Here is a 26749-nt window from a genome sequence, read left to right on the forward strand (position 1 = left end):
CCGGCGCCTCCCGCGAGTTCACCTAGGCTTCGCGGCGGCCGGGTCCGAGGGGGTCTCGGGGGCGGGGGCTGGGAGGAGTCGGCGAGGTTGGCCCTCCGGGCCGGGTTGCGCGGTGGGTGGCCGGGCCGGGTGCGGAGATGGGGCGGGCCTGGGCGGGGGGAAGGGGCCGACGCGGCGCCGGGGCTGCCCAGGAAAGTTTGACTTCAACTTCGCGTGTGTGGGCGGAGGGTCGGAGGTTGGCCTCGAGTGGGCTGTCGGCCGGGGTTGGGGGACCCCAGTGAGGCGCCTCCTCCTCTGGGGGCCGAGAGGGGCTCGGGCCGAGCTGGGAAGCTCGCGGAGCTGCTGGGCCCCGGGGCTCATTGTTACGCATTTCGAATGAATGGGCTCCGAGGCGCCTGCGCGGTGCTGCTGAGCGGAGGGGAAAAACAAGCCTGGAGTCCAGGCTGCGGTCACATGATGGGGGGAGGGGAGGGGAAGGCGATGAATGGCGAAAGAGGGTGGGGGATGGACTTGGCTTGAACCGGGAGGCGCAGCCTCTGTGACCGAGAGCCCTAGCTTGGCAGGCGTTTCCAGTCTCCGCCTTCCAATCTATGCTGCTGCCGCAGGCAGATTAAAACAAAAAAGAATCCAGGCGAAGTCGACCGTGGGGGCCCGGTTTTTGTACCTTCCTTAAGCGCTGCACGGCGTCTGGGGGATTTCACTCGCGGCCGCGCGTGCTTCACTACCTAGAGTTCGTTCTTCAGCAGTCTTCAAGAATCGTTTTTTGAAGGAGTACTGACAACAAGGCTGTACTCCATCCAGTCTTCAGCTCAGGCTGCCGCTCTAAGACGGGAGGAGGGTAATAGGGAGCTGTGTATACTAGGAAGTGTTGGGAGCCCTACCAGCAATTCCCGACCAAGTGCTGTAGATTTATTTCCCTCTAACCAGCGGTAACAGATGACTCCCAACCTTAGTTTTGAATTAAAGTTATTACCTTTTAAAAATTGAGATAATTTTGACATCTGTGAATATTTGTTTAACTATTTATAATAATCTACATTGTAATGTATTCCTAGCATTTCGGTCTTTGCTCCTCCCCCTCCCCCGCTTTTGTCTTTTGTTTTAGCTTGCTAACAAGGGTGTTAGGGTCGTCTGTTCAGTTCCCTTGATGAAGCTACACTAGTTTATCCCTCCTTACATGTGGAGGATCTGTTCCCAATCCTGTGGATGCCTGAAACCAGGCATAGTATCGAACCCTTTGTATGCTATGTTTTTCTTATGATAAAGTTTAGAAATTAGATATTAATAAATAGTAATAAAATAGAACAATATCCTGTAATAAAAGTTGTGTGAATGTGGTCTTTCTCAGAATACCTTATTGTCCTGTACTCACCCTTGTGATTACGTCAGCTGATAAAATGCCTATGTGGTGAGATGAAGTGAGGTGAATGACCTAGGCATTGTGACTTAGTTTGGCTGCTGTTGACCTTCTGACTTTAGGTCAGCAGGAGAATTAACTGTTTCCAGACTGGGTTGACCTTGGGTAACTGAATCCACTGAGAGGGAAGCCTTGGATAAGGGGCGACCACTATAATCTAAATATCTCAATTTCTCATGTCAGAGATCTAAATTAATTGAGCATGACCTTCTGTCACCCCCCCCCCCCCAAATTTGAGCTTGGTAAAAAAGTCCTTTGGGATTAGGGGAGGACATAAAGAAATCCTTTCCACGATATCCTTGAGGATGGAAAGCTAAGGATTTAGGGACCAATGGGCACTTTTAAGTGGGAGTCTCGCCTGTCTTGTCTATGCCTTTTGGCTCTTTTCAAGAAGAAAATGGTCACATTCAGTTGTCAGAGTGCTGTTTTCCTCATCCATAACTGCTCACAGAGCTGTTCAGAGGTTTTTATGGAATTAAAGGAAGTCAAATGCTCTGTACACAGGAGGTAGGCAGTTAGTAAAACCTAATTTCCTACTTGTCCGGAGATTTAGCTATTTCTGGTTCTCTCCACCTCTGTAAGATTTGTTGGATATTTACTACAGTTTGCAGACAAAGGCAATAGAAACTCCCCATGTCCACCCAATAAAAATTAGTAATGCTGGACATGCCATTTCAAAGCACAGCTTGCTGGAGAATTTTACTCTTCCCTTTTGAGAATCCCTGGTGTAGTTGCAGAGTTAGCTGCAGTACAAGGGAAGCTATGTCAAATCCTGTAATACCAAAGCTGTATGCAAAAGTATGAATGAACAATAGGGTTAGCTCTACCAGGAGATATTTGAAAGAGAAGCTTGTTTATCAAAATGAATGTCTAATTGGCGTAATGTATGCGGGGGAGAATTTTTGAGAACGGACCCTTATCAGAGGTCTTGCTTCCCTCAAATAGTTTGACAGAGAAAAGTCTGAGACAAAAAAATTTACATTCATTTAGGGATTTGAATTTTGTTTTCATTTATTTTACCGAATTCTCCCAATAGCCCATTGAGATAAATGCAGGTGCTGTGAGGCCGAGGTTAAGTGGCCTGCCTCACATTCCATGGTGAGCGGGAGGGAACCTCCAGTCTTTTGACTTAGGTCTGGGCTCCCATTTACTGTGCAGTAGGCTTGCTGAAGCACTTCCTGCATTATCTCAAGACCACGGTTTGATAGCCTTAAGCAGTGAGAGGAGCACACACACAGAGTTCAAATTCAACAAATACTTGGTGAGTATTTTGTTAGTCTGCAGTAGCTCTGTTTTGAAACTGAAATGTTTTTTCCCCAGCTGCCTATAAGAATGTTGTGAGGGGATGTTGGTAGATCACAAGAACAAGGGGCTGAAGCACCGACAGAAGTTGCAGAGACGTTAGTGTACTGTAAATGGTGAGCGGGGACAGTGCAAGACCCACTGACAGGGGGAAGAGAAAATCTAGTTGGAAAACGGAGAAAGCCAAAAAGTTCTGCAGAGGGAAGGGGAGGATAAGAAGAGTTGCAACTCTGCTTCCGTGGATTCCCGAGCGCCTCTGTTTTGTACACTGAAGGGTGGCGCTGAGGAGATACATAGGTACAGTGTGACCTCTGAACTTCATAAGCAAGAGAAGATGAGAAAATGGTCAAGTTTAAGATTGTCACTGGCTGGCTTTTGCAGATCACATCTCGTGAAGCATAGTACAACAGATGTTCGTAAGGAGTTTGAGTCACTAAGATAGGTTAAATTGTGTTGTGTACACTTAAGATGTTGGAATATTTTCCATGAAAAGACTTCAAACCTGCTGCCTAAACTGGGAACACTTGCTGTTCAAAGAACTCAGAGTGATTAGTTCCTCTCATGTCTTAGGCATTGCTCAATAAGGAATCTGCATTGATACTACCAATTTTCTTTTATAAGAACTCTTGCAAAGGAAGCTGGGAGCAGGTGGCTGATGAATTGGGAATGAGAATACACTGTTTTTAATGTATTTTCCCTTAAATATGAGTTAGAGATGTTTGTGCATACTTATACCATGTTTCAGTATGATTTGTTTTATAGGCTCAAAGAAAATGTTTATAGTTCCAATCACGTCAGACCTCTGTTCAAAAATCTTCAGTGATTCCCCTTTGTCTGATAATTGCTAATAAAAATAGTAGCCACTCGGCATTGAGGGTTTGCTCTGTGTTAGGTACTACTGTAAGCTTTTTACATTTGTTAGCTCACTGAGTCTTTACAACAAACTATGTAGGTGTTTTTTGATTTCCATTTTACAAACAAGGCAAAAAGATTTTGAGTAGATTGTCCAGGACACATAGCTAATAAGTCGTAAATCTGATTATAAACTCAGCCTAATTTCAGAGCCCTTACTCTTGTGTACCAAAAACAAAGAAACCAATTTTCGTAAACTAGGATTGAAGATGCTGGCGCAGTCTACCTTTTCAGCCTTCATATCCATGACCACAAGACACAAAAGGCCAGCCTCCCTTCTGGTGGTACTGGATTCTATGTTGTTTTTATTTTATCCATTATTTTGCAGACTCTTCAAGTTTGCTCATGTGAGTTTTTCTCGTTGGAAGGCTTTTCTTCCTTCCTTTTTACCCATTTGTGGCCAAGCCCTGCTCTGTAGAACCGTGGTAATTTGCTTATATGTTTCCACTAAAGTATAGATTTCTTGAGATTGAAGACAAATTGTTCATCATTGAGGCCCAAATTGCAGCTAGTTTAGTGTCTTGTATATAATGTGTATTAAATAAATGAATATGTATATTTAAATAAAAAGGAATTTAGTAATCATTTTTAGCTCACTTGTTCTCACAGTGCACCTGGTATTCTTTGGAAATGAAATAAATAAAAACCAGCTCACAGGGTCATACCCCAGACCAAAGAAATCATATTCTCTGGAGGTGGGGCCTAGGCATCATTTTGTTCGAACCACACATAATCCCGTGCTTGAGAATCATTGATCTAGCTAAAGTTTGCTTGATTTTTGCATTGTGAAGTGGAGGTTCAGAATAATGATTCTGCCAGTTCTGCTTGAGAAATCAGTTTGTGTTAGCACATCTTCTGTTGCTACCAGTTTTGTAGGAGATTACTTGTTATACTCCAGCAGATTTGCTATTAACCATATTGTAAGACTGTGATTAATTAGTAGATAATAAATTGTACTGAACTGGAAAAGTACCATTTCTTGCAAATGCCTTGGACATCTTCTAGATGAACTGTTAACTTGCCTGAAGTAATGGCATGACTGGTGACTTTTATTGAGATGTGTTGGATAACTTGTCATATTTCTGAGGGAGGAAATTGTTGAAGCTGAATAAATGAGCTCTCTCGTCTCCTGTCATTAACATTTTCAGTAACTGTTCTATTTAGGATATTAAGTACCCAGAGTACGTGGAAGGTTGCCTTGCGTCAGTCTAGGGATAAAACCTTTTGTAAAGAAGAGTTTACATTTCTTTGACTCACTGTGTCTCAGTTCATCCTCACATCCCCTCTAGGAGGAAAGTAGAGCAGCTGTTTGACAGATGAAGATAACTGAGTCAGTGAGAAGCTCAGTCACTTAGATCAGATATTTAGTAAGTGGTTAAGCTGGAATCAAAACTCATGACTCCTTACATCTGACCCAGTGCCCTTTTCACTACTCCATAGAACATCTTTGTCAGTATTGAGTAAGACTCTTAAAACAGTGGCTAGGATGTGGGTCATTTTTGAGAGGTGTAGGCAGAGAGAACCGGAAGTAGAATGTTAGAAATAAGTAAGGCAGCAGGCAGTTTAGCTGCATGCAGTGGGAACCATAAGATGTTTAATTGCCATTCACCAACTAATGTGTCTCCAGAAATCTGAAATAATCTGATATAAGCAGGTATTTTTTTGAAAATTCAAACTTACTTAGAAGAGTGAAAAATCTGGGAATAGTGTGTTCAGCAGTAGGAGAGATAAGGAAATTTTGGTATATTATGGAACTATGTAAAATCAATCTGTAAGAAAAATTAATGACATAGGAAAATGCTTATGAACTTAAGCTAAGGAAAAAGGTATCAATTATGTATAATACAAAGTATGGAGGAAAATACATGATCGTAGATGTCTGCATGAAAAAGAGATTGGATTGTAAAACAATATACCAAAATGTTAACAGTATCTAAATCTGGTTGGTGGGATTAGAAGTCAGTATTCCTGGGGCATCTGGGTGGCTCAGTTGGTTAAGCCTCTGACACTTGATTTTGGTTCAGGTCATGACCTCAGGATCCTGACATCAGCTCCCTATAGGGCTTCGCATTCAGCAGGGAATCCGCTTGAGATTCTTTCCCTCTGCTCCTTCCCCTCTCCCCACCCATAGAAGCCTTCTTTCTCTGTCTCTCTAAAATAAATAAGTAAATCTCTTTTTAAAAAGTAATTTTTTCTTTATTAAAAAATTTCTTTTTTTTCCATTTTTTCCCCCGCAGTGATTATGTATTTTACAGTTAGGAAAACATATTTCATAATAAAAAGATCATGAAAAAGCCTTTGGAGAAGAAAATTTGTCAGTGTTGCCAGTGCTTGTTGGTGATTATGTCATGGCTTAGAAAGTTCTGGTATAAATAATGAGCAGTTAACATCTTTTCACTGCATTTTTGATCACCAGAGGCTAGAGTACTAGATTTCTAGTGACTTTAAATTGCAGTATATTTTATTGTTTTATTTTGGGGTAAAACTATGTCATGTTAGTTTTCTTGTGTGTATTAGTACTTTTTTTTCTTTTAAATGAGCTTTGGCGTAAAGCCTGAGAAATCAGGAAATATTCCTGCTGCTGTCAGCCCAGTTAAATAACCAATTTGATCATTGTCCAAAGGCAGAGTGTAAATGGTATAAACACAATTTTACTTTTACAACAAAATTTAGTTGGTAGACTTATTATGTAGGTATATAAATCTATGTTATTTTCTTCCTTGTGATAGTTTTATAGGCTTAAGATGAGGATAGATTTACTATTTGTTTAAATTTCCTATGATTATTACTCATTGTAGAAATAATAAGGACAGGTACCTTTTTATGATGGCTAGGTACCAAACTTTCATAAAGAAAACGTGGCAAAAAAAAAAAAACAACCCATGGCATTTTTTTTTTTTTGAGAAGTGTACTATATGGCCATTTTAAGAAACTCTTAATGTTATTTTAAGTATGTTAAACTTTACTTTCAGATAAGAGAACAAAATAACACAGTTGGTAAATAGAGAAATTGAAATAGAATCTTCAAAAGTGAAAAAAATGGAATATTTCTTCCATTTTTTAAAAAATTTAACTGAGGAAAGTTAATTTTCTTTTCCTTTTTTTTAGTTTGTTACTTTTCTTTTAAATTTGAAGATACAAGTTGAGAAAATGGTTTTCTTGGTCTATTTGGGTCTCAGAGTTTCTTAAAGAAATAAAAGTAGATAGAATAGTGCTATTATTCTATTAAAGAAAATACTATGAGACTGACACACTACCTATGTGCTAACGAGGCACCTTAAAAGAGTATTATAAATTTAAGATATGAATCCTTTTGGATTTGGGTATAATTTAGTGCTGACTACATGGTCAGGGAGTCTGCCTGCTTTTAGAGATCCTTTAGGGATTTGAGGGGGATACAGATGGCAATACATGATTACGTTAAAGATGTAACATTATGAGTCTCTGACGGATTTGATACCTCCGTAATCTCCAGATCACACGACTTGACATTTTTCCTTTATTATTTTTATTTGAAGTCGGAGCACCATAACATGGTGTGGGAAGTGAAGACAAATCAGATGCCTAATGCAGTACAGAAACTCCTGCTGGTGATGGACAAGCGCGCTTCAGGCATGAACGACTCATTGGAGTTGCTGCAGTGTAATGAAAACTTGCCCTCCTCACCTGGATACAACTCCTGTGACGAGCACATGGAGCTTGGTAAACAAAATTAAAAGTTTTTTAGGAGTCTGAGATTCATATTCTTTTTGGTCCACTTCTCCACCTACCTTAAACTGCTTCAAAGTATGTGAAGTTTTTGTACCTTAGGAGTTTTCAGCATTCTACTGTTACTGCTTGTAAAATACTACTTAAAACCAACATAACTTTGGGCTATTTATGGTCATCATCGAAACTCATTTACAAATTATCAAAGTAAGTCACTGTCCTGGGTAAAGGGTAAAGGTTGGGCCGTTAAACGCCTCCGGAAACACCTCCTGCGTGTGGCTCCTGTGATGTTTGAAACCTGTTGGTGAGCTCAGTACCTTGTGCTCGGCCGCCTCATGGCTGGTTTGTGGCTGCAATGGGCAGGTTACAGCGGACCCTTGAAACTGGAGGATCTGTCGTTTATGGTCATCAGTGCCACCAAGCTGCCCTTGGGATGTGTGGCCGGTAGAAGTGTGTAGGTTTGTGCAGGTAGGACTTGGAATTGCACTGCTAGGAGGTTGGTACTGAAGAGTCAGCAGCCACGGCTTGTGGTCCTGCTTTTCAGCTTGGCTCTGTCTGCATTTAATGCCCGGCTTGCTGAAATGTTCACAAACCCCTGAGAGGCCGTGATTATCTTCCCTTTACCAGGGATAGGACAGAGGAGACTACGTGCTGCTGCGCTCTTTGGGAATTTGGAGATACTGCAGGTCTTGGGACATTTCCTGCTTGAATGCCGACAGGTTGCTGGGCCCTGTGAGTCACCGAGTGGTGGGTGCCATTAAGCACGGAGCGCCCCTTTGTTCGGGTAGTTGTTTCTCACCAGAAACCCACCAGTTTCAGGAGGAAATCAGGAAGTTAGGGCCAGTGGGTGGCAAAAACTCGCACCCCTCCTCATTGCTTGGGTTTAAAAGCAGTTAATTTCCTGAGCTTGAAAGACAAATGAACCCTTTCTATGCAGTAACTAAAGAAGTGCTGGTCCAAGAAGGGCGTCCGCAGTGGGGAAAGGGGAATAGCTAGGCCAGTGCGAGAGTTACAGGGCGGAGTTTGCGTAATGTGATGTTTTTCAGCTGCTCAGTGAAATGGGGATGGCTTCTACTCCGTTTTCTGAGTGGATATCCTGAATTAATACTTAATAAGTAAGACATTTTGGGGGCACCTGGGTGGCTCAGTGGGTTAAAGCCTCTGCCTTTGGCTCAGGGCATGATCCTGGGGTCCTGGGATCAAGCCCCGCATCGGGCTCTGTGCTCACCTGGGAGCCTGCTTCCTCCTCTCTCTCTGCCTGCCTCTCTGCCTCCTTGTGATCTCTGTCTGTCAAATAAATAAATAAATATTTAAAAAAAAAAGACATTTCGGCTTCAATAGGCTGTTCTGAGATGTCCGCCTTGAGTAAGAATTCTGTGTCTGTACTTTATAGTAACAGCTGACCAGGAGTCCTAAGGCTAGAAGAATTTTCTGTTTTACATATTGAAGGGACCCAGTGGATCTGCAGTTTGTTGTAGCTGTGTTTCATGAAGTTTTTTTTAAGGCCTGTAAGATGCTTTTTCTTCTCCTCCTTTTTCTTTTTTTTAAATACAGGTTTTTTAGAATTCAGTCTTCGCTGGCGTTCATAGCCGTGGTGTGTACATGAGCCTTGGGAACACACTCTTAAGAAAACATAACCAATCGTTATTACTGAGTTTAGAATTTTTCAGTCAAAAGAAATAATTCAGCATAGATTAAGTTGAATAAGTAGTACCTAAAACTTATAATATGACCTATTGATCTCATCTTTAAAAATTGTTCTCATTATTGTAGTAATCTTCCGTAACAGGGTAATAAAGAACGGGAGTAAACCCATGTGTGTACATAAAATGCCTTTTTCCTCATTAACATGTTAACCTAAAAACATCTTTGGTGGCCTATGGACTAATGCCAGGTGAGCTATAAAAAAAAAAGAAGTTAGAAGACACAAACTTTTTCTGGTCTGGGAAGAGGTCTGTTTTCTGTCATCTCTTTTGACCCTTGAATGTAGAAGGTGTCATTTTTTAGATCAAAACTTCCTCATCCAAGAAAACATTTCAAATTTATACTTCCCACAGAATTAATTAGCTACATTTAAGGACTTCTCTTCCAGCTGTAATTTTTAACATTATTCCCTGTATTAGCAATTTCCTTTTTATAATTTTGAGTGTGTTTCTTTGCAGATGACCTCCCTGAACTTCAGGCTGTTCAGAGTGATCCTACCCAATCTGCCATATACCAGCTAAGTTCAGATGTTTCACATCAAGAATATCCAAGACCATCCTGGAACCAAAATACCTCAGACATATCAGAAAATACTTACGGTGAAAATGAGGTGGATTGGCTGACTGAATTAGCAAATATTGCCACCAGCCCGCAGAGCCCACTTATGCAGTGCTCGTTCTACAACAGGTGGGAACACTGACTATATTTGTTACTGAAAATGTCTGTCATTACAGAGAACAATTTTTTTCTAGTTTTAAAAGTAATAATACTATTAACCATCTAATGCGTGGTTTACTGAATTTAGAATTTATAAGTCATTCGAATTAGGTTCTTTTTTCTGTAGTGATTACAGAGCTTTTTCACCTGGTATCATGATTTCATACTTTGAGAAGTAGATAAAAGGGATGAGAACCGCAGAGTCAAAAATATTTGTAAGTATATTAAAGTCATCAAAAAATAAACCAGACCAAGAAATACTTTTATTAGATACTTAGGCTTATAGAAATGAAAATTATACTATGTCTAAAAAACCATAGTTGTAATAAATGTTTTATTTTAAAATCTTAGCAACCTTGAGTTTGGTTCCTTTTGGTCTAGGTTTATTTCTTCCACATTATATGTAACCTTATGTTACCTTATCTGTTCGTGAAAACTGTAATTGCTAATGTTAAATCTAGAACATCATAAAAGTGGACTGCCATTGGTGAACACCACTATTTCATATACCCAGACTAAATTTTCTGCAGATGAGTTGTTCGTGCTATGAAATTGTGGAAGCTTTGAACTAAAATTCCTAGAGAGACCTCAGTGGGTAATGTTTCATTAATTATCCCTAAAATTAGAAAATTATCTATGTGACGGGGCACCTGGGTGGCTCAGTTGGTTAAGCGACTGCCTTCGGTGCAGGTCACGATCCCAAAATCCCGGGATCAAGTCCTGCATTGGGCTCCCATCTCCATGAGGAGTCTGCTTCTCCCCTATTATTCTCTCTCAGTCTCTATCAAATAAATAAATAAAATCTTAAAAAAAAAAAAAAAGAAAAAAAAGAAAATTATCTATATGAAAATACCTAGATGAATATGATAGTTTGTAGGAGAGAGAGGCGGATTTGTACTCGTGTGGGTAGACAGACTATATAGTCCATATGAGGTGATGTAGGAGTAACTGAATTTTGGTATTGCTTCTAACTTAATGTAATTCTTTGCTAAAAAATAAACTTTTCATGTGTGAAACCCTGGTTTTCTTGCAACCCATTAAATTATTTTGTTTTTCCTCTGTTCAGTGGGATGTTGGTCTCCATTAGGACAAATTCAATTTAGTTAACTAAATTTCTCAGTTTAATTCCATGGGAAATTTCTGAGAAAGAAAAAATAGTCAAAAAGCTAAAAATTTGTTTATAATGAAAAACAAACCCTGACTTTCCTCTTGGACTTTTTTTTCCTAGTTTAGTGATAACACTTTATTTATTTATTTTGTAACAGCAAACTTAAGAGAATTAACAATGTAGCTCACTGAAAGTTGAGTAAACCCCTCAGAAGATAATTGATATAAATAAAAACATAAAGGAGTAGTTCCCCAAAGATAGAAACTTATCCTCTGCAGCATCTTCTGTGCTTCCCTTCTTCCTGGGGAACAAGACCAAGAGTCAACGCTCTGCTGTCTGGCCTGCCTCCTCACACTGTCAGCGGCTGTTCATGCAGCTTCTCGTAGTGTGTTAAACTGTGTTAGTAAGCTTTGGATGTCTGAATTCTGCCAAGGGGTTAAGGACAGGTACCATTTACATTACCCCTGCATAGGTAGAGGGATGAAGAGACCAGTGGTGTTGGGTGTTTCAGACACGTATGGCATGTTAATTTTTACAGAATGTTTAGGCCATACACATTTTAGAACATTGCATTGTTACTTCTCCTTAAATGGTTCAACAGAAGAACTAATAAACCCCAATTAGTCCTGAAGGCACGGATATACTTAAGGACATTTAGCAGTCTGGCCATTCTCTAATATCATAAAGGTCTAAATGTTTGAGGCGCTTGGGTGACTCAGTTGGTTAAGCAGCTGCCTTCGGGTCAGGTCATGATCCTGGGGTCCTGGGATCGAGCCCCACGTTGGGTTCCCTGCTCAGCGGGGAGCCTGCTTCTCCCTCTCCCTCTGCCTGCCCGTCTGCCTGCTTGTGCTCTCTCTCTCTGTCAAATAAATAAATAAAATCTTAAAACAAAAAACAGTATTTGTATTTTGAAATCCAGAACTGGAGAGGTTTTTTTTTTTCTTTTAAGATTTTATTTTATTTGACAGCACAAGCAGGGGGAGCACAGGGAGAGGGAAAAGCAGGCTGAGCAGGGAGTCCAAAGTAGGACTCCATCCCAGGACCCAGGGATCATGCCCTGAGTTGAAGGCAGGCGCTTAACTGACTGAGCCACTCAGGCGCCCCTAAGGGGTTTTTATTTAAGAAGTGACAGAACTTGAAAGCATAGTTTTGTAGACCCTTATCAAAAAGTAACTTCTGCAAAGGCATAATGAACAAGTGTTAGGATAAAATAAAAATCGTGGGGCTAACACAATTTCTCAGGGAGTAAGGGAAGACCTGGAATATGAGATGTCCCTCCCCCTTTAACCAGCTAAGAGGGTTAGTACAGACATGCACATACTTTGCTCTGTTATGGCCCAGATTCCTTCCGGTTTGGCACCTCTGAGAACTGTCCTGATGTGGGCCGTTGCGGTGGGTTGGTCTCCCAGAGCCTGCAGTCTTCCTCCCTGATGCTTTCCGAACTCCTGAGCTGAGCGCATGGTGCCACTCACCCTGGCTGGGCAGGCTGCCTACTGCTCCCCCTTCCGGGAAGGGTTGGCCTTTTTCTAAGGTGGTCCTGGGGGAGAATAACTAGCCTTATGAGTAGACGCTTTTCCATATGTTTGTATCAGAAAACAAGAAATAGTGTCCGTTACAAGAAGTTGCAAATAAGCTGCTTTCTGCTATAATAAGTTGAAACGTTTTAGCTTCAGGTAGTTCATTTCATCTGCCCGGTGACAGGTGGTTGGTAGGTGGAGGGTTCCGCATTGGCCCCGTTCAGCTTAGATGCCCTGTTCATACCGACTGAGTCAAAATAGAGGAGAGAAATGGACAGGGAGCCCTGCACGTGAGCCTTCATGAGTGAGGGTCTGCATGTTTGTGTCTACTTACTGATGTAAAAACGTCTGAATAAAGGAACAAATAATTTGGAATTTAAAAATACATGGCTAGGGACGCCTGGGAAGCAGCTGCCTTCGGCTCAGGTCATGATCCCAGCGTCCTGGGATCGAGTCCCACATCGGGCTCCTTGCTCGGCAGGGAGCCTGCTTCTCCCTCTGCCTCTGCCTGCCATTCTGTCTGCCTGTGCTCGCTCTCTCCCCCTCTCTCTCTGGCAAATAAATGAATAAAATCTAAAAAAAAAAAAAATACATGGCTAAATTTGAAAAAAGAATGGTACTTAGCATGTGTGAAGAAGGCTTGGGTAAGAAGTTAAGGAATAGTGTTCTACAAGTGAAATCTTGAAGTCTTTACTAGTGTTTTCCATAAGTGTCTTATATGTGTAAGTTGGTATTAGGAATATGAAGTTCTTTTCATCAAAAAGAAAGATCTGTAAGGACCTCTGCTTTATGGTTAAAAGTGTTTCCTTATTTTAGATCATCTCCTGTACACATCATAGCTACTAGCAAAAGTTTACATTCCTATGCACGCCCTCCACCCGTGTCCTCTTCTAAGAGCGAGCCAGCCTTCCCTCATCATCACTGGAAGGAGGAAACACCAGTCAGACATGAAAGGGTGAGTGTGTTCATGAGCATAAACTTACGAAGTTTGCACAACAGTTGAAATATGTTAACTTTCCTTTTCTCAGAAGTACTTATGAAGCACATACAGCTGGGAAATTGTCTCACTGTTCTAGAGATCGGGATTCCATTTTATGTTTGTTACCAGTGGGAATGTATGTTGAACCAAAACTTGCAAAAAGTTCAGTTTTCAAAGGCATTTTTTTCCCTAAGTTTACAGTTTAAGTTATCCATTCAGGAGGGGAGAGAGAGAGCTGGAAGCCTTGAGATAAAGACAGATATTAACAGAATATGTTGCAAAATAAAAAAGTTTCTTATGTTTTTCTCCATAGGCAAATAGTGAGTCAGAATCTGGCATTTTCTGCATGTCCTCCCTCTCCGATGATGATGATTTGGGCTGGTGCAATTCCTGGCCTTCAACTGCTTGGCACTGTTTTCTGAAAGGTGAAAGAATGCTTGAATTTTTATAGCTGACTTGTGTAGCATGCTAGGCACATACCTAATTTTTTTTTCCTTTTTTTACTTAAACTTCAGGGACACGACTGTGCTTTCATAAGGGAAGCAATAAGGAATGGCAGGATGTTGAAGATTTTGCTAGAACCGAAGGCTGTGATAATGAGGAGGATCTCCAAGTGGGCACTCACAAGGTAGATTTAAAATTCGTAAAACTTTTCCAAGTCTTTCAGAAGGCAACCTAGGCTCATTACTAATCTATAGGAGCATTCTCTGTTTACTTTCATGCCTAAGTGACATCTTACATTTTAGGAAGAGGTTTTGTGACTCTGTGTTACGGCTCAGCCAGATGGAGCGCCACAGTGACTTAAGGCTTACCTTTGTAATCATGCTTTCTTAGGTGGGAAAAAGATGTATTTCTTAGCTGTTTTTGTATGTTCTATGTTGGGGGAAACTAAACTGGCATTTAAAATAAAATGAACAAATGAACCAAGGCTTTTTCTTAGGTAATGTACAAAGGAGTTAATTCCCAAATGGATAATTGAGAGTTGATTATATTAAGTTACTTTCTAAATGATCTGATAAAATACTGGCATTTTTTAAGTTGATAAGCAAAAGCAATAGGTGGCAGCAGTCCGAGAAATGTCAGTTGGTATCTTTAAAATCTTAATTTTTGAAATATCAAAATTCTCCATCTCCACTGTAGGCAGAGAAGTTGGGCATGTGAACTGTGCTTGTTTAAAATTCCTGTTTTGATCCTGCTGTTACTTACTGTTGAGTCTAGAGAGAAATAGTACCGACTCAGCTGCCTTTCGGTTCCCCTCTTGTTGCTCTTCACTTGTAATGAAGTTTGTCTGGTCTGACTTGGGCCTCTGCCATTCTGCTCAAATTGTCTCAAAGGTTCCTAGCTTCATTCTGATTTCTAGTGAGACTTCTTGCTTTGTTTGGCATCTTTGCAACTCAGTGAGTCGTCTTCTCTTGATTTGTGCAGCGTGGCAGGGATCCGGGTCCCTACTGTCACCGTCTCTGTGACTGGTGGCTTCTCTGCCCATGGTGCTGAGTGTGTGAGAAGGTTCTGCCCCTTGGCACTTCTTCACCATTTCCTGTGTGCCCATATGGTCAGCAGCAGCTCCTTGGTAGGCCTGCGGAAGGCGCTCTGTTGTTGGACAGAGACCTGAGCGCTGGTTCTGGTGTGTGTGATCTGGTGTGTGTGGTCGATGTCGGGCGGACGGTCAAGCCTGCTGCGCGGTGGCTTCCTGATCTGTAAAATGGGGCTGGATTCATTTGGATGTCTCGTAACCCTAAGAATGAGAAGATCCTGTAATTTTTCTTTAACAAATATATGGCTTTAGCCTTCGCCCGCATGTTGGACATCTGCACATGGCTATCCACCAGTCCTTTATGCTTGACTTGTTAGTATAACGGAGACTGGACCCACCTTTTTCTTCCCCTTCTTGGCCTCCTTTCCCTCCCTTCTTCTAAACATACTGTTAACCTTCTTGATTGGTAGATTAAAAACCAAGAAGTTGACTGTTCCTCTCCTCCATCCATAGTTAGCGGATCAGTTCTGTTTCCCTAAAGATGCTTTGCGGTTACCCTTCTCTCCTTTGTCACTTCTTCCTCCCGCTAGTGGAGGAACGGTTGTGGACTAAAGCTTGCCGGCGGTCTCCTTGGTTTCTCTGTGAATTTAAGGGTAGGGATCCTGTGTAGTTAATGTCTTTCCAGAACCTAGCACCTGGCATGTGCCCACTGCTCACATATTGGTTGAATTTAAATTTAGCCTGGTTCTACCACCGCAGCCCTTGTCAAATAAGACTAATGGGTTTCTTTCCTCATGTCTTCAAAGAAATTGGATACCAGAGGCACCATTTATTCTGCAGACTTTGTATCATCTTCTTAAAGTGGACCGTTGTTAGTAAAATACTTTCATTGACTTGCAGTACCCTCTCGAAGGAAGGTTTGGGCACTTCCCCCGTCTTTAAGACTCTTCACCTTACTAACTGGCCTCTCCTTCTTGGGCTTCTTTGCCTCACCTCTGAACTCGCCCGTATTTCTAGCAAATACTCAGCACTCTCCGGAGCAGGCACCAGTTTCAGCTGTTCCTGGCATTGAGGCACATTCTTCTACCTTCTGGGTTTCGTTCCTTTAAATCCCAGTTCCATGGGAGCCGAAAGCTCTTCCTAGTCTCTCTCGGAGTTTATACCTCCCTTCATTAAAGTCCATTAGCATCGTTTACACTTCACTTAAAGTGCTAATTCCAGTCGGCTTTACACGGTAGTGATTTATAGATGAGCCTTTCTTCATCACTGGGTGGAAAGCAAGGACCCTACCAGCAGGGATCCTGTCTTGTTTATTGTGACCTTTTCCACAGTCTTACATGTAATAGGAACTTCACTGTGTGTTGAATTAAAATTTGCCTGTTTGTTCACTCTATGCATGTATTTTCAGGGCTATGGTTCTGATGGTCTAAAGTTGTTATCACATGAAGAAAGTGTATCATTTGGCGAGTCTGTACTGAAGTTGACTTTTGATCCCGGTACAGTGGAAGATGGCTTACTTACTGTAGAGTGTAAGCTGGACCACCCTTTCTATGTTAAAAATAAAGGTAGGGCTTCAATTTGAATTTATAGTAACTTTTTAAAGAAAGCTTCTTAAATCTATAACTATGTCTTGTGTCACAATTCTTTGATGATTAAGAAAAAAAACTTGAAGGGCGAACTTCTTTCAAACTTCAGAGAACTACCACAGGAAGCGCCTTATCATAATACCTACTGATGTGTATGCATTTTAGCAGGAGTCAGACCGGGCTGTCCCTCCCATGGGTAGGAACTCTAAGACTCGCATAGCACACTATATAAGCAGCTCTCTGTTATCTTGGTATAGTTTGGGGGATGGAATATTCCAGTAATTGCATTTTGGTTTAGGATTACCAGATACGCTATATACGTGAGTCACTTTTCTGAGATCTGTTATAACAACACCATGTTAAAAATGATAATTCAGAGGCAATATATTTCATGGTCTCAGTCATCATCATCTATCACTTACTATCTTGTAAATTGCTGGAAGTGCCGATTGATGAAATCAGTGTATTAATAAAATGCTGAATTAAACTAGTTTTGGAGAGCTTTTGCATTGCTTGAAGAAAATACTTGGACTTGCTTTTTGGCAAAGATAAAGGATATGTTAAAAATCTGGGACTTAACTAATAACTTTTTATTTTTAAGGCTCGGAAATGATAGGTATATCGTAGAATAAATAATTAGGGTCCCTTCTGTCCATCTCTATCCTTTATGTAACTGCTGTTTGATTTAATTTTAGGTTGGTCATCATTTTACCCAAGCTTGACTGTGGTACAGCATGGCATTCCATGTTGTGAAATTCATATTGGTGATGTATGTCTACCTCCTGGACACCCCGATGCCATTAATTTTGATGATTCAGGTGTTTTTGATACATTTAAAAGGTAACACTGGGTTAATTCTTTTTTTTTCTGTTAATTTTTACCTTTAATCTCTTTAATGATTGCTAAGTCAGATATTTAGGAGAGTAAACCTAAAAGATTTGAGAATTATAAAAGGACTACTTAGAGGAAGTATGTACACGATTAAATGAAAAAATAGGTAGTATAAAATAATTCAAGGGGAGCTTTTCACAGAGTAGTCATATAGGAAACCTGGGAGTTCATAAAATATTTGATATGAGATTAGGAAAAATACCATATGTTATGTGACCAAGAAATATAGAGATGAGTGTTTTGATAGTTATATATATAATAGTTATATGTATAAAAAATTGCTATATCCAGCCAGCTGTTTTCACCAGACCACAAGTCTCCTCATAATGTTTTTTTGTAATTAATTATTATCTTTTCTTAACTGTTTCTTTTAATATTCATTTCAACCAAGGGCATTAGTTGCATGAATTGACAAATAGTAAAAATAGTGAAAAATTGACATTTGGAAAATCTTAAAGAGAAAGGGGTTTTTCCTGAGAACAAAGTAAGTATGCAGGTGTCCTGACACTCCAGAAGGCTGATGTGATCAGCTGTGTTCAGTTTGTGTGCACCTTTTCTAGTTTTAGCACTGAAAGGCCCATGACCATGGAAGCCCCTCAGGCCTGGGCACGCTGGGGTCGTGAGTTACCTACACCTAGGCATTAACCAGAAAAAGTGTGTGTAGGTATCTGGGATTTTAAAACTCATTTTTTTCTTTAAGATAATTATTAAGTAGAGAATTCAGAATTCCTGCTGGCCTATAGGTTTTATTTCATTCATTTTAACATAATAAAACGTAATGTTAATAAAATACTTTTATTTCAAAAGGATATGTGAGGTATTGTTTTAAAAAAGCAACTAGCGCAGGCCCTGACACAGGTTATATGCTCAGTAAACATCTACAGATTGGAATCTAAATGCCATTTGATTATGTTCTTCATACATACTGTTCTAAAAATTATAGAGAGATGAGACAGTTTGAAGATCTGATACTCTAAACATTCTTAAGATTTTGGTAAGAATATTCTAGAGACACAGAAACTTTGGAAGATAATTTGGCTTTATTTTATAACACTGAATATCTGTAATAGTTGTCCCTGGAAAAGTACATGTGCCCTAGAGAAGCAAATTCTCACAGACATGCACCAGGAGAGATGTAAGATCATAGCTGTGTTGCTCAGGATAGCAAAACCGTGGAAACAGTGCATTACAGCGATTCGGCAGCTGCAGACACATACATAAATAATGATGTAATCACACGACAGAATTATAAGTGGAAGAAGAATGAGCCATAGCCATACATTGTAAAACATGAATCAATTTTAGAAATAATGTTAAGTAAGATTAGTCTCAGAAATATGCATTATCATTACACTTTTTATGGAATCAGATGTTCTGTGGAAATACATCTAAGAGAATTATAAATCTAATTACATTTATGTAATTTTTACACAGTATGTATAATACACATTGTACAGTTAGGGATTCAGCGATGTAGGAGGGTGACTCATAGCATTTAGTTTGTAGTCACACTCATGCTTAAGATTTCTTACGGTGAAGGGATACAAAGCAAAATCACAAAAAGGCAAGGCACGTGGGGTGAAGTCTGGAGGAAGCCAGGCTTCCAGGACTTGTCTCCCAGGGGAGTCACACACGTGTGCATCTCTCTCCCTCTGCAGCGTGTGCTAACAGCGGGTAGGCCGGGGCATCAGCCTGGGAAGCTGTCGGCCACTCTCGCCAGGGCTTTGCCGGGAGCTGGTCTCTCAGGCTGCCTTGGCCTTGCACGTACTGATTCTGGACTTTCAAAAGGAAAACAGGTGTTGAGGGCAAACCATGTTGTTTGTACACGCAGTTTAGGCACCATGAGCCACTCTACCAGTTGTGGAATGATGAGAACTCTCCTTGAAATCCTAAGTCCAGATGCTGGTCGAGGGCCAGCCTCGCACGGACGCCCTCGAAGGGAGAGCAGTCTTCCCTGCTGTGTTTACTCTTCGCTGCGTAACAAGACTTTTACATGTTACGTGCTGATACAGTTGACGTATTAACATGATTGATGCTGCTGTAGTGTTTATATATTGTGTTTATGAATTTTTTCTAATACCATACTGAAAAAGTAAGGGGATGATAAACCGTTCAGGAGAGTGGTTTTTCTCTGGAGGATGGCAAATGTGGAACTTTAGTGAGAGAAATATTCTATTTCTTAATTAGTTTGTGGGTTTATGCATTTATTTGTACTTTATAACATAAAAGTCCTATATATTTTTTATCTAGCCAGTGTTACATGGTGTAAAACTTTCCTTTAAGCAAAAAGGAACACTAGGCTAACTCAATCCCGCTTTGCCAAGATGGTAGGTTCCCGTCCCTTGGTCCCCTGAGCAGCAGTCACGCCTGAGATGACCTTGGACATTGGTCTCGTTTTGCTGTGGCGTGAAGCAGCTTCGTCCCTTCTGCTCCCCATAAAGGAGTGGAAAATGGGCAGTTTGATCCAGGGAAACCATGACAAAGTTGGGAAGCATGAAGTTGCCTACATTTTCACTGTGGATTAGATTGACTTCGTGGGTTAAGGGAGGTGCTGCCTGGTGTCAGGAAGGCAAGAAGGGGAAGAACGGCAGGAAGAAGAAACCCTCGTCTGAGAGGGAGCCCCAGGGTGAACTCCGGGGACTCTGGAGCTTTGGGGCCAGCTCTTAGGTCCTGCTGTACAGAGAAGGACATTTGAGTAGATTTTAGCTTGGTAGGGACCAGAAGTCAGCACAGACGAGCTCTTAAACACAACTTCCAGTTCATTTGTGGAAAGGAAGCTTCGGAGAGCATGATTTGGAGAAGCCCGTTTGAGCTACAGGATTGAGGGCCGGTCTTCTAGGCATCAGGCAGTTTTCAGAGTCACTTCTGACTCTGTGAAGTTGCCATTTCTGTTCCAGAGATAGAATTTAACAAACTTATCAGGAGCCTGTCTGTGCCCTCGGGGCTGTCACCTGAGGTAATCTGCGCCCAGTGAGATGACCTCTCCCTTTGCTGGGGGTGGAAATGGGGCACCGTTAAGGAGCTAAAACAGCCATTAGTGTCAGAACCAGGTTTCAAGTCTGTGTCATCCGAGGACTTCCGAGTTTAGAGCTCTGTTTACCAGTCTAGGTTCCCTCTGCAGTAGCAGTAGACACCGCAGTGCGTGCCTGCGGGGCGCCGGTCTCCGCGGGGTTCCGTGGACGCTGTTGTGGCCGCACAGCTGCGCGCTCTGTGCGAACGTTCCTCTCAGAGACGTTAACTGAGCGGGGCGCGTGGTTCGTGGCCCTCTGCCTGCCCAGTCCCGCCGCTAGTCAGTGCAAGAGGTGGGGTTGAGCCCAGTTAAAATCCTACGTTATTACGTTCTCCGGCATTTACCTTCTCTGTCGTCAAATATTTGAGAAACCGGTCTGTCTGCCTGGTGTGGGGACCGAAGGTCTGGGAAGACAGGGGCCCGCCTCTTGGCTTCCCGTCCAGAGGAGGAGCGGCCCGGGGCTGTGTGCGGGCAGCGTGCGCTGCGGGGGACCGAGTTGTGGAGCGGGGCCGCCTGCGCCCGCACCCGGCTTCGCGCGGCTCCGCTGGGGAAGCGGGACTCGGTCGATGAACTGCGCAGCGGCCTATGAAACCGGCTGTGAAATGATCATGCGGAGGGACGGGTCCGCGAGTGGCCAACAGACTGGCGGTTCACAGAGCTGCCCCTGCTGTGGGGATCGCCTTGCTGGAGTGACAGCTGGCGAGGCGGGCAGGGTGTTGCGGGGAGGCCTCAGGGAGAGTGCGGGGCGGGGCTCCCCGCGGTGAGGCGCGCCCCCGCTGTCCGGCTGTCGGGCTGTCCTGGTCGTGGAGGCTTGCTTTTAGACAGTCTGGGTCCTGTTTTAATGCTTTTGTGACATCAAAATCCAGAACTCTCTGGTTACATATTTCAGGCTAAGGACGTTGTATCCATAATGGGAATAGGGCAGGCTCCATTCGTACCACTAGATGGTAGAGTTTTCATATTTCAGTAGTTCATGAGCTTGCCTCAGAATTTTGTTAAATCTTTTGGTATTTCAGATTGTAATCAAATACTTCTTTTGGTGGAGATGAATCATTCCATGTCAGGTTCATTTATGCTGCTTTTTAAATTTTGCTGTTTTTCTCAATTATATATGGGAGGGGCTTGAGGATAGCAAAATTGTTTCTTTGATGTAATCCTGATTGCTAAACATCGATCAGATGGTTTTGGAGTCCTGTTTACGTTGATTTCATGTGATACCTTAAAAAAAAAAACACAGGTGTGGTTGATAATCGGTAGGAGTCATTTTTATTGTGTGCAGTGAATGGCGTGGGCCGCAGGCGCTGCGCCCTCTCAGCCCTGTCTCTGGAATAATTCGTGATCTCCTGTTGCTTTACCTTTAGGCAGATACTTCTTATTCCTGGAGCTAATATCAACCTGTTGTGATAGATTCCCAGAATTTCTGTTTCAGGAAGAGAGTGGGAGAGTAGGGGCTAAATTTAGAATAAAAGTTGTTTTTTTAAATTTTATTTATTTATTTGAACACAGAGAGGAAATACAAGCAGGGGGAGTGGGAGAGGGAGAAGCAGGCTTCCCGTGGAGCAGGGAGCCAGATGCGGGGCTCCATCTCAGGACCCTGGGATCATGATCTGAGCTGAAGACAGATACTTAACGACTGAACCACCCAGGCAACCCTAGAAATAAAAAGTTTTCTGTTAAGAGAAGAGGTATAAGCAGTGGGTGTTAACACATTTGGAACAAAAGAAATCTTGGACAGGTGTAATCTTTAGGTTGTCGTCTACATTAGCTCCACTTTTGAGGTAGTATTTTCAGTGAATCTTATTATCATTTGTTCACTTTGAGGTCACCCAGGGGCAAGGCGGAGCACCATGGTTTTGGTGAGGAAATCTAAGGGCTTTGGAGGTGGAAAGATCGGGGGCTGGATTTAGTAGCTGTGGGGTCTTGGGGTAAATAGTACTTGTTCCGTTCTTGGCCTGTTTCTTTCTTTAAAGAGAGGCTAAGGATACTCGCTAAGTGAGCTTGTTGGGAAAATGAGAGAATATGGATAGCTGGTTTCCATGCCCACGTAAACTGAATATACCTGCCAAAATACGGAACTTGCCTGCTGAGTGCAAGTTCTCACTTCTAAGTTATTAAACTATGTTCTAGATGGATGGCCTTCAGGGTGATGGATGTGTACATGACTGTCTTGATGTAAACAAAATTTTAAGTTCCTTTAGCTGTATTCAACCGCTTTAAAAAAATTTTTTTTTAAGATTTTATTTATTTGACAGAGATCACAAGTAGGCAGAGAGGCAGGCAGAGAGAGAGAGAGAGGGAAGCAGGCTCCCTGCTGCACAGAGAGCCCAGTGTGGGGCTCTATCCCAGGACCCCAGGATCATGACCTGAGCTGAAGGCAGAGGCTTAACCGAATGAGCCACCCAGGCGCCCCAGTGTGTTCAACTGCTTTTGACTGTCCTTCCCCCACACTTTGCCTTGTCTAGCAACTAATCCTCAGGCCTGGTACATGTCTGCTGCTCCATCTGAATTTTCTAGCTTTATTTAGACTTCTGTAGGCCAAGAAATCAGATTATCAAATTTGTCAAAAAGTGAATTTAAGCAATAATTAAGTGGGTTGTGTGGGATCTGGAGGAGGTACTTGCTATGGATAAAGTGTGCAGATTATAACATTCTTGTGGGGGCTTGAAGTTTTCTTAACTTTTGTAGTCTCTGTAGATTTAAAAAATAGTAATTTTAGTCCATGCAGATAGAAGCTTTCAGGTTACAAGCAACTATCAGTGGTGAAATGGATAGAGTTGGGTAACATACACATTGACGTTTCCAATCAGATGTTAAGGGTTTTGTTTTTGTTTTTTAATCACGTTTTTACAAACCAATTCAACTGAATTAAAACCATGTTAATACATTTTTTTTAGCTATGACTTCACACCTATGGATTCTTCTGCAGTCTATGTGTTAAGTAGTATGGCTCGTCAGCGTCGTGCATCTTTGTCTTGTGGAGGGCCTGGAGGTCAAGACTTTGCAAGATCTGGACTCAGTAAAAACTGTGGCTCACCAGGATCATCACAGCTCTCTTCCAATTCCTTGTATGCTAAAGCTGTCAAAACCCACAGCTCAGGGACTGTGAGTGCCACTTCTCCTAACAAGTGCAAAAGACCAATGAATGCCTTCATGCTTTTTGCCAAAAAATACAGAGTTGAATATACTCAGATGTATCCAGGGAAAGATAACAGGTAAAAAGAGTATTTCTGATTCTAATAATTAACACTCAGTACAGTTTTACAGGAACGGGGGTAGTTAAGTAAACTTATCCTCCAAAAGCTTTTATTACTATTTAAAGATTTTTTTGACTTAGCATGAGAGAGGGGCAGAGGGAGAAGCAGCAGCTGCCTCCCCGCAGAGCAGGGAGCCCGATGCGGGGCTCGATCCCAGGACCCCTGGACCACGACCTGAGCCGAAGGCAGATGCTCAACTGACTGAGCCACCCAGGCATCCCCCACCCCCCACCAATAGTTTTTATTATTGAATTCATTTTCTTAGGTTGACTTTAAAAAGTTGGGAATTTTTAGGGTCATGGGTAAATATTTTATAATACCTGGAGAGAATTTGGGTTACCTAAGGATCTGCCTTCTAAAATAATATTAAATTTTGTTTGCCTGTTGGAAGTCACAGTTCTAACAACTGACTGTTCCATCTTTCTAGAACAGTTTCTTGTGTCAGATCTCAAGGATGTCATTACAACTGTGTCATACTATGGAGTGGGCAGGCAGTGGCAATTTGGACAAATGTAGAAATCATTATAAACTGCCAAAGATGAAACTCAGAACCCAGAGATAAAATTGACTCCAGTCTTTTCCACTCTGTTTATATGCTTAGCTGATCTCTTAGTGTCCTCTACTCACTCCCTCTCACACGAGCCTAAATTCTTCCTTTACTTAAATTACTTCTTCCAGTTTCCCCAGTTCCCTGACAATCGAAACTACTGATTTCCTTGATATCTTGAGAAAAGTCAAATGATTATCCACGTAAAACAACTGAATTTTGAACTCGAGGTTGAACGTCTCATGAGCTTAGCTGCTACATAGAGGGACAGGGAATGGACATGGTTTCGGGTCAGCGTCACGATTCCATGTCTGTAGAGGCCGTGAAACCCTCGCCATAGGACGGCTAGTTACGGCCGCCACCGCGCAGTTACAGATCTCTCTTGTAAGGAGAACTTCTAGGAGCTCCTCTGTGCACCTTTCAAATGCACAGCACAGTGGTACTGACCGCGGCCGCTGTTCGGCATCTGACGGCCCCACAACTGAAGTTTGTACCTTTTGACCCCCTTCACCCATTTCGTGCACACCCCACCCCCGGCCTCTGGCAGCTACCAGTCTCTTTTCACGAGCTACATTTTTAAGTATTTACATTAAAAAAAAAAAAATGTCTCAAACCAAATGTACTTCTTAATTTTTTTTAAGACTTTTCTAATTATTATTTATTTGATAGAGATCACAAGTAGGCAGAGAGGCACACAGAGAGCGAGATGAAGGGAAGCAGGCTCCCCGCCGAGCAGAGAGCCGGATGCAGGGCTCGATCTCAGAACCGTGGGATCATGACCTGAGCCCAAGGCAGAGGCCTTAACCCACTGAGCCACCCAGGCGCACCCCCAAATGCACTTCTCATTTGGGAATTGATACCTAACGTTTCTTACTGATTTTTTTTTAAATTTTATTTATTTATATGATAGAGACCACAAGTAGACAGGCAGACAGAGAGAGAGGAAGGGAAGCAGGCTCCCGGCTGAGCAGAGAGCCCGATGTGGGGCTGGATCCCAGGACCCTGGGATCATGACCTGAGCCGAAGGCAGAGGCTTTAACCCACTGAGCCACCCAGGCGCCCCCGTTTCTTACTGATTTAACTGGTAAATGTGTCAACCATTATGTGGTACCTTTAACCCATTGTAAAAACTGGGTTTTATTTTGAGAAAGGAAGATGCAGTACAATGTTTAATTGCATCAGCTTACTGGGAAAACTACGTACACATCTGTCCGTGTCCGTATTCACCGCGCAGTGACTTTCTTGCTAAGCAGTAGATCTGCGCTGCTGTTCTTCCGAGGCCCGGACGCCCCGCTCGAGCTTCCACGTCAGGCACTGAGCTCACTTGTATACACTTCGTGTAGCGTACGTGACCTTTTGTGTCATGGCGTCCATGGTTTCTGCATGTTCTGGACGAGATTTAAACACTGGTTTTAGGAGCAGTTTAACAAATATAAATAGGAAATAGCTTCAGATTTCTATCATGATGTGTTTTATCCAGTTGGACTTCTTTTCTTTGGAGTTTATCCAGTTTCTTCCACTACGGAGCTCGCCTAGGATTTAGTTGGCGTTGTGTTAGGAGAACAGTCCGGAGCGCATGGTTAATGCCTCCACATTTTCACTAGGGTTACAGGAATGAGTGAAACTCCGATCACAAATATTTGATGGGTTATGTATGAGCACAAACAGAAAGCAAAAATAGCTCTTAATACTTTATGCTGCTGATACCGAACACTGCCTTGCTCTCTTAAGCATCTCTGAGAAAACCGACGTACACCAGGGTAGAGCCAGTGGTAATTTAAACCATTTCACTGAAATACTTCACTTTTTTCTTTAAGCTCTGTAGGACACTGAAATTGTAGCGATTTTAGATGTTCTCTGACAACTGGAAGTACTGGCACTATTCCAGGAGGCTTTTAACTGCCAAGATTATGATGAATGGGCCCTTGGGACTGGGATTTTACTGGAAATGACTACTATAGCCTTGACCTTTTTCCTTCTCTCTGTTAGACAAGATTTTTGTCTTTTTTTCTTTTCACTTTTGACTATTTCTTTCTGAGGTAGCAGCACTGGACATGCGTCTTACAAGAAATTCTGGCCTTCAGCATCGTGTGCATGTTTATTTTACAGAGCCATAAGCGTGATCCTTGGCGACAGGTGGAAGAAAATGAAGAATGAAGAGAGAAGGATGTATACGTTAGAAGCAAAGGCTTTGGCTGAAGAACAAAAACGCCTAAATCCTGACTGTTGGAAAAGGAAAAGAACCAATTCAGTAGGTCTCAACAACTTGTTGCTCAAAAAGATCTTGGCTTTTCCCCAAAACTGTACTGGTGTGTGGAACAGTGCTTATAACCTTGAAAAAGTGGTATCAAGTTTCTTCTCAGTCTTTTTATACTTCACAGCCTAATAATGTTTTACACCACCCCATGAGGCAGGCTGCCTTTTTTTTTTTTTTTTAAATTATGAAGTGCCATTTATTCTTTAGCATGCAAAGTAAAAGTGTCTGGCATGCTTCAGAAGAATGTTTATCCAGAAACGTTGAGGTGGAAAAATAATTTTGGAATGGTAGTATTTTTAGTTGGGTTGAAAGTTGGGTATAACCAACTCAGTAGTACGCTACAAAATCTTTCTAATTTGGGGGTGA

General features: G+C 42.0%; 1 protein-coding gene across 4 annotated transcripts in view; it reads left to right on the forward strand.

Moving 5' to 3' along the window:
- Positions 1-26749, forward strand: part of HBP1 (HMG-box transcription factor 1) — a 29004-nt gene that overhangs the window by 429 nt on the left and 1826 nt on the right. For 2 of the 4 annotated variants that reach the window (XM_032873370.1, XM_032873371.1), the window contains exons 2-10: positions 7150-7333; positions 9502-9730; positions 13202-13340; positions 13678-13789; positions 13880-13992; positions 16247-16403; positions 17120-17264; positions 23220-23537; positions 26236-26377. In XM_032873370.1, the coding sequence (XP_032729261.1) occupies positions 7150-7333; positions 9502-9730; positions 13202-13340; positions 13678-13789; positions 13880-13992; positions 16247-16403; positions 17120-17264; positions 23220-23537; positions 26236-26377 (1539 nt within the window). Of the gene's footprint in view, positions 1-7149; positions 7334-9501; positions 9731-13201; positions 13341-13677; positions 13790-13879; positions 13993-16246; positions 16404-17119; positions 17265-23219; positions 23542-26235; positions 26378-26749 lie in introns of those variants that run through there. The other 2 variants (XM_032873373.1, XM_032873372.1) reach the window with 2 other exon arrangements.

Source organism: Lontra canadensis, unplaced genomic scaffold (genome assembly GCF_010015895.1).
Source record: "Lontra canadensis isolate GAN:19392208 unplaced genomic scaffold, GSC_riverotter_1.0 scaffold48, whole genome shotgun sequence".
NCBI lineage: Eukaryota > Metazoa > Chordata > Mammalia > Carnivora > Mustelidae > Lontra > Lontra canadensis.